This window comes from Salvelinus sp. IW2-2015, linkage group LG13 (assembly GCF_002910315.2).
Source record: "Salvelinus sp. IW2-2015 linkage group LG13, ASM291031v2, whole genome shotgun sequence".
Lineage (NCBI taxonomy): Eukaryota > Metazoa > Chordata > Actinopteri > Salmoniformes > Salmonidae > Salvelinus > Salvelinus sp. IW2-2015.
In genome coordinates this window covers 47,963,718-47,971,327 of record NC_036853.1, presented here as the reverse complement: position 1 = coordinate 47,971,327, position 7,610 = coordinate 47,963,718, and the positions used below count along the sequence as shown (strand labels likewise).

Genomic DNA, 7,610 nt, shown 5'->3' with positions numbered 1-7,610 from the left:
TGACAAAACAGGGGGACTTGGTGAGACCAGGCGGAAGTTTAGATTTGGTCTGCAGGGAGTGTCTGTATTCAGCTGGAGAGAACAGACAAAGACGCGGCTAGCGATGCTCCTTCCTGCTCCTATAGTTGTGATCAGAGAGACTGCTGGTGCGTCAGGTTAACCCCCTAACAGGTGCTGCCTTCTGCCTGCCTTCTATAGGATCTATCAACTGGACAATGGACCCTGCGACAACACAGACACTCCCTGACCTTCATCCTTCTCACACTCTCCTCCTGTTAAACCAGACCTCAGACAATGCTTGTGCACTAAATGTCTACACAAGCCCATTGACAAATGACAGTAGTAGTAATGCTATCAGCAGATCTGGTTGCAAAGAGAAACGCTTCCCGTGTTCGTTCTGTGGGAAAGCCTTCAGTTTCCCCAAACAGGTGGAGGTCCACCAGAGAATGCACACTGGGAGAAACCATTCAGCTGCCATCTGCTGCCGGGCCAGTTTCTCCCACTCATCCAGCCTGAAGAGGCACCAGATGGTCCACACAGGGCTGAAACCCTTCAGCTGTACCCAGTGTCACATGCGCTTTGCCCAGGCTGGTGACCTGAAGAGGCACCAGAGGGTCCACACAGGGGAGAAACCCTTCAGCTGCCCCCAGTGTGAGAAGAGGTTCACCCGTCAGAACCAGCTMAAGATGCACCTGAAGGTCCACACGGGAGAGAGGCCACTTACCAAAACGCACTGCAGGAAGAGGTTCTCAGAAAGGAGCTATCTCAGGATACACCAGCAGAAAAACCATTCCACTGGATAGCTTCTGATGTTTAGATCAAACCGTGCAATAAAGACATATTAATTTTCATTGTCAGCAGAAAAGACCCACAGATGCATTTGGAATAACGACAGTAACAGATTTCATTGTTGAATATTGCAGTCAGACATAAAACATCTGTTACATATTGTGTTTGTATTGTGTAGGCTGTATTATTTTCATTACATCCATTCAACTATCCGCCCCACCCAATACACTTTTAATGAGTGAATGCAGTTTCTCAAGTTCATGCAGAGTTTTAGCTGAGACATATGTGTGATTTTCATATGGTGTATTTAAAACTTGTTTATGTTTAATAATGCAAAATGGGACTTTTCAGTCTGAKTTTCATTGAGACTCCCTTAATAGACAGTGTACAAAACATTAGGAACATCTCTTTCCATGACAGACTGACCATAAGATATGATCCCTTATTGATTTCACCTGTTAAATCCACTTCAATCTGTACAGATGGAGAAGAGACAGATTAAAGAGAATTTTTAAGCCTTGAAATTCTTTGGACATGGATTGTGTATGTGTGCCATTCAGAGGGAGAATGTGCAAGACAAAAGATCTAAGTGTGTTTGAACGGGGTATGGTAGTAAATAGTGATGGGGAAACAGGTTTTTGAAGCACTGAGTATTTCCAGCCAATTATGTTCATTACTTGAGGCTTTGATCGACAGTGTACACTAGTGGTACCTGCTGATCAAAAGAAATTGGAACAGCCAAATTATTATAGATGAKGTCACACACGCCGTAGCATAGGATAGCCTTTTTGTCTTCTACAGAAGCCAATACCAAACCAATCAGGTGGCTAATCGACAAAACAAAGTTTTGGACGTCATTGAACACGTGCTTCTGATAAAATTATACAAGCATCGGCACACTGCTTTGAAGTAAACTGCTTAGAGATTTCAACGCATGCCTCAGAGCTCTGGTATCAAACGTAGCATCACTAGTAGTAGGTGCCTTCCAGCCAACCTGACAACTGTTTGGAAGCATTGGAGCCAACATCCCTGTGGGACACTTCTGATGCCTTGTAGAGTCCATGTCCCGATGAATTGAGGCTGTCCTGAGGGCAAAAGGGTGTGCAAACTCAATATTCATAATGTTTTGTACACTGTGCATCATATCTTTCACCCTATTCTGCATACACACAACAGCGCTTTATAACCAATATCCACTTACTAAATATACCTACACATACCCACACTAACAAACAACTACTCTATGTCAAGGGAGTCAGTATGCTGCTAACAGCTTAGCTTCCACCACTGTTTGACTGCCCCACACTGGGCTTGAACCAGTGATCCTCTGCAACACTCATGACTGCCCTCCTTGACAACATGCAAATCTACTTCACCATACAACAGGTAKCTCTTGAATGGCTTCATCTGCAACATTTCAAGGTAGCTGTGGAGTGAGCTTACGGTACGTTCTTAACTTGGTTACATGTACACTTCAAAATAGTTTAGTCAGGTTTGTCTGATGATGACTTGACTTATCATAGCTGACTCATATTTACCCACAACTATCATATTTATGATCCACCATGATGGGTTTAACAACAATTAAGTCATTCTGTAACTACAGCAAAGGACTCAAATGTAGTGGGGATGATTTAGAAACAACTAATTCTTTGTTCATATAACTGCACTGTCCAATTTACCAGTAGCTTATTACTGCGAAAAAAATGCCATGCTATTGTTTGAGAGCTAACAAAAACACTTTTTTCACCACGAGTAGGTTTGATAAAATTCACCTCTGAAGCGCAAAATGTGTACTTACATTCTGAAATCTTGCTCTGATTTATCATCCAAAGGATCCCAGAGATAACATGAAGTGTTTTTTGTTAGATAAAATCCTTTTTCATATCCTAAAAAGGTCCATTATAGCATGCACGATCGATTTTGTATTTCCACTTGTTCAATTTGCAAAGAAAGGAATCTGTGAAAATCTAACCCTAAATGTTTCAACCGGTCAAATCACGTTCGTATGTTTCCTCAGAGAACCTAGAACGTAACCAGACTTCACTATATCATTAGGGGTATAGTTATATCCCAGTGGCGTGCCGTGGCTGGGGCCTGGGCCTTCAGTGAGTGTCCTCATCAGTCCCACCCGAATTAATCCACCTCTTATTACCATCATTATGATGCCATGGGCTCTAGACACTATAAACATTAGACAGAAACGCAGTATAAACCCAGGCATTGCGTAACCTTGAAAATTGACATTTTTGGGTAAACAGTGTTTTACCCAAAAACATGGACACAATCAATGAGTCTTTTCCAATATTTCCCTATTTTTCTTCACCTTTTCATTGTGCAGCTTCGTTTGCCCTGCCACGCTTGTTTCGTTGAGCTGTAGATCCACTCGGTATCCCAAAAGTTTTTTCAAAAGCACCATTGCTTTGTAAGTGCCCAGCCGTACTTTGGTGTCTCGTTGCTGCCTTGGTTAGAAACTCAAAGTTTGCAAAGCCAGTGTGGCTCCAAACACCAAATTCAATCACTTGCAAATAATTAGGCATTTCGCCAGCAGTACAGTTTGCCGTGCTTCTCGGAGCTGTGAGCCAACTTGATAGCGCTCGTAGTTGGAACTTTTGAAAGTGGCGAACGAACCCCTTTCCGCCTTGTGACAGGCTTTGGTAGCATTGGCGTCAGGCGACCTCTCCTTAACAATGTCCTAACTTTTCTTTGAAAAGTTTCGTCTTGAGAATGGCATTATAATTATATCCTCGACCAAATCGATATCTTCTCCGCCTTCCGCCATTGTGGGTTGAAAAAAACAGCTTGTAGTACGCGAATTTAATTCGTTTATTCAAATTCAGTTTCCTAGTTCTGAGGTTCTGCATAGACCTGCCCATAGGACCTGCCTCTCAATATTGGTAATCCAATCAAAAGACGTGCACAGCAACTAGCTCCTGCTAGCTGGCTCCTTGTGTAACCCTGGAGCAGCGAGGCAGGCTACAATAGCCAACTCTAAAGCTGATTGTGGTTGACACAAAATTTTCATTTCCCATTCACTTTAAGCTACAAGCGTCCGCACTGTTTGATTCTGAGGCCTGAGGGCAGATTTTAGACCCCTGGCAAACATGATGGTGGAATATTGATTGGATAACAAGATCTAACATGAAAGACCAGCCCTCCAAATCTCAACCTGGGGCTGGAAGCAGTGCAACCAAGAGGAAAAGCTATGAAAATGAAGAGTATAACTCTTACTCTGGGGAATAATTTTAATACATGTATTTGTGGAAAATGTATTTAAAAATAATATATATATCTGATGATGTTTAGGCCAGCAGAGAAAGGCCTTGCTGGCCCTGACGGCCCACAACTGGTTATATCCTATAGGGACACCAAATTTGGTCCAGAGGGCGACGCCTTCATGGCACGCCAATGAACGCGGACGGTCTTCATTTGATTGACTGTATCTTTTGTCAAAATATAGCACAATCGGGGTCAAACAAAGCTAGCTAGATAGCCAATGAGCTGGGCTTTACGGGAGTATCCGGGAAACCCCTGTATGTCGCAAAATGTAGGTGCTAACCTTTTGCGGACAGCATGCCTTTTCCTTTCGGACAAAAATTATAAGAATATTCAGAGTTATGAAGTTATGAAAAACTGGTTGTTTTTGCAAATGTTGGAAAAGCTAATCAAAGTCCAAGTATACAGATTTGATGATATTCTTGCATAAAATGTATATGAATGCAAATGTCTCCCTTACGATTTGCCCAAATGTACCTGGGTGACTTCACCCTAAATGTCATGTAGTTTAACTCATACTTCAAAGTTATCCGTTTGCACATACACTGCTGTTCATCTTGTGGACAACCATCGGAATTACAACTAGAGTGATAGCATTTCAAAGATGGTGTTAGAAAAAAAAACTTTGTTTTTTTATTTGTATTTTTTTCTACCAGATCTATTATGTTATATTCTCCTACATTCAATTCAACATTTCACAAACTTCAAAGTGTTTCCTTTCAAATGGTACCAAGAATATGCATATCCTTGTTTCTTCAGGGCCTGAGCTACAGGCAGTTAGATTTGGTATGTCATTTTAGGCGAAAATTTAAAAAAAGGGGAATATCCCTAAAGAAGTTCATGTTTACTTGAACATGCAGTAGTGATGCTGTGTGTAATTTAATTTGGAACTTTTCCAGTGTATTCTAACTTCACTTTATCAAAGTGAGTGTACCAGATTTACAAAAGATAGTGTTACCGCAGTGAGAAAATGTATACTTCTTGTCACATATCATTTTGTGAAATAAAGTACTGCACTTTCAAGTCCCTTTATGTTAGAGTTGTGACCATTTTGTTGAAATTAAATAGAAAAATCGTTTGTGCTGATAATAAATAAAATAAAATAAATACAATCTGAGGGACTGAGTTTCCCTTATCTCATGCAAACCAAAACATTATACTTCATTCATGAATCAACACATAAGGACATTTTTTATAATAAACTACAATGGCTTCATATTGTTAGGTACTTGAATCACAGTGTTAGAGATGGGCTTGACTGTCGTTAACATTTTATAATGTCATGTTTCTGTTTGTACAGCTGAGTTTCTTATATAAACCTTTATGCTTTTCTGTGTCCAATGTGTGTTTACAGTGTGCGTCATGAGGACCTGCTGATATCCGGGTGTTGCTGACGGGAGAGACTGGACTCTGAGGTGGCTGATCACAAACCCTAGCCCCAGATCAGGAGCCGCCACTCTTCCTTCCCGAGTCAGAACAGGACCGAACCACGAGGACAGAGACTCCACCACCACACAGAACACAACCAGTGCACAGGTGGACTGAACAACCTCAGTCCTGGTGGTCATGCAGAGAGACAGAAAACTCCAATCAGGGATCCAGTCTGCAGCCCAGACCCTTCTCTTCACAGTCTCAGTGCAGGGATGAAGCGGGCCTGAGGCTGATAGAGAGTAGACCCTCTTGTTCCTATGATACAAACACCACAGTATCCATGATGAACAGAGCAGGTCACCCTGGGCTTCAGCCTTCAGAGTGTGGTGGGAAACCCCCCTGGTGGTAGTCTTTCAGGTAGTCTGTCTTCTCCTTCAGGGTCTCGTCTAATGCCTGATGACTGGGTTCATAGAAAGCCTGGACCTAGTTACCCTAATACAGACAGGGTCAGGATGGGTGTCCACCACAAGATGTACCTAGCCTATAACGCAGCACACAATCCCAACAACACCCAAACAATGGCTAGAGGTCAAGGAGGGAGCTCAAATACTACACCTGAGGGTGGTGGCTCCTGCTTCTACCTCCTCACGTAATCACTGGATCACAACGTGTGAGGCCGAGCATTAGGACGGAGACAAGCTGCTTCACTAGAGCAAACTATTTGAAAGAGCACCCYACCGTTCACCCCAAGGAGAGGCCCTTCTCGTGCRAACTATGTTACAAGAGCTTCTCCTTCCTGARTAACCTTACCAGACATAGTAGCGTCCACAACGGTGAGAAATGATAGCAGTGTGGCTTGAGATGTACGCAGGGGATGTCTGGGCACTATTCATTAGCTGACATATTATAGTTATCATMTGAAGTTTCTTAYGGTAATAAGGTAATTAACCACATACCCCACATMAACCCTTTATTAACTTGTCATTTGAAACAGGATTGTGTAAATTACTTTTTAGAGAGACAGTAAARCTAGGCTAGAACAAGGACAGTTGAATATTTACTTTATTGAGGTGATGTAGATGGAATAAATTCATTCTAATATSTTKTACTCTATTCTTGRTAACACACTGTTCTTTCTAAACAATTATGCTCTCAGCTTGAAAGATAGCAATCATAGGAGATTTTGTGTAAAAACKCTCTGAATTTGGCATTCCAGATTGTGTTCGTAAATTCAATCTATTGTTTATATTTTTAAATCCCCTTAAAAACCAAGTTAGGAATAGGCTATTTCAAAATAGACCTTCACTGTCAACCATGTATGATAATTGGTCACGTTATACCAAACGTCCAAACAGCATCTCCATGACAATAATTTAATTAATCTCAATCAGTTTAATGGGAATATGCATTTGCACTGAACAAAAATATAAACYCAACATGTAAAGTYTTGGTCCCATGTTTCATGAGTTGAAAAATATCCCAGAAATGTTCAATACGCACAAAAAGCTTATTTCTTTTAAATGTTTTGCACAAATTTGTTTACATCCCTGTTAGTGAGCATGTCTACTTAGCCAAGATAATCCACCCACCTGTCCAGTGTGGCATATCAAGAAGCTGATTAAACAGCATGATCATCACATATGTGATGAGTGGCCATACATGAGTTGCCGGTTGGATGTACAGCCAAATTCTCTAAAACGACGTTGGAGGCAGCTTACCCAACGTTCACCCCAAGGAGAGGCCCTTCTCGTGCCAACTATGTTACAAGAGCTTCTCCTTCCTGACTAACCTTACCAGACTAGTACGTCCACAGCGGTGAGAAATGATAGCAGTGTGGCTTGAGATGTACGCAGGGGATGTCTGGGCACTATTCATTAGCTGACATATTATAGTTATCATTTTGAAGTTTCTTAAGGTAATAAGGTAATTCACACATACCCACATTAACCCTTTATTAACTTGTCATTTGAAACAGGATTGTGTAAATTACTTTTTAGAGAGACAGTAATCTAGGCTAGAACAAGGACAGTTGAATATTTACTTTATTGAGGTGATGTAGATGGAATAAATTCATTCTAATATCTTATACTCTATTCTTGCTAACACACTGTTCTTTCTAAACAATTATGCTCTCAGCTTGAAAGATAGCAATCATAGGAGATTTTGTGGTAAAC

At 41.3% G+C, this 7,610-nt stretch overlaps 2 protein-coding genes across 4 annotated transcripts in view; both read left to right on the top strand.

Annotated features, from left to right (window-relative positions):
• Nucleotides 1-7,610, top strand: part of LOC111971721 (uncharacterized) — a 233,612-nt gene that overhangs the window by 37,016 nt on the left and 188,986 nt on the right. The gene's annotated exons all lie outside the window — the stretch shown is intronic.
• On the top strand, nt 212-1,313 carry LOC139028602 (gastrula zinc finger protein XlCGF49.1-like). Its single transcript, XM_070446434.1, has one exon. The coding sequence runs from the start codon at nt 216-218 to the stop codon at nt 801-803; it is 588 nt and encodes a 195-aa protein (XP_070302535.1). The 5' UTR covers nt 212-215; the 3' UTR covers nt 804-1,313.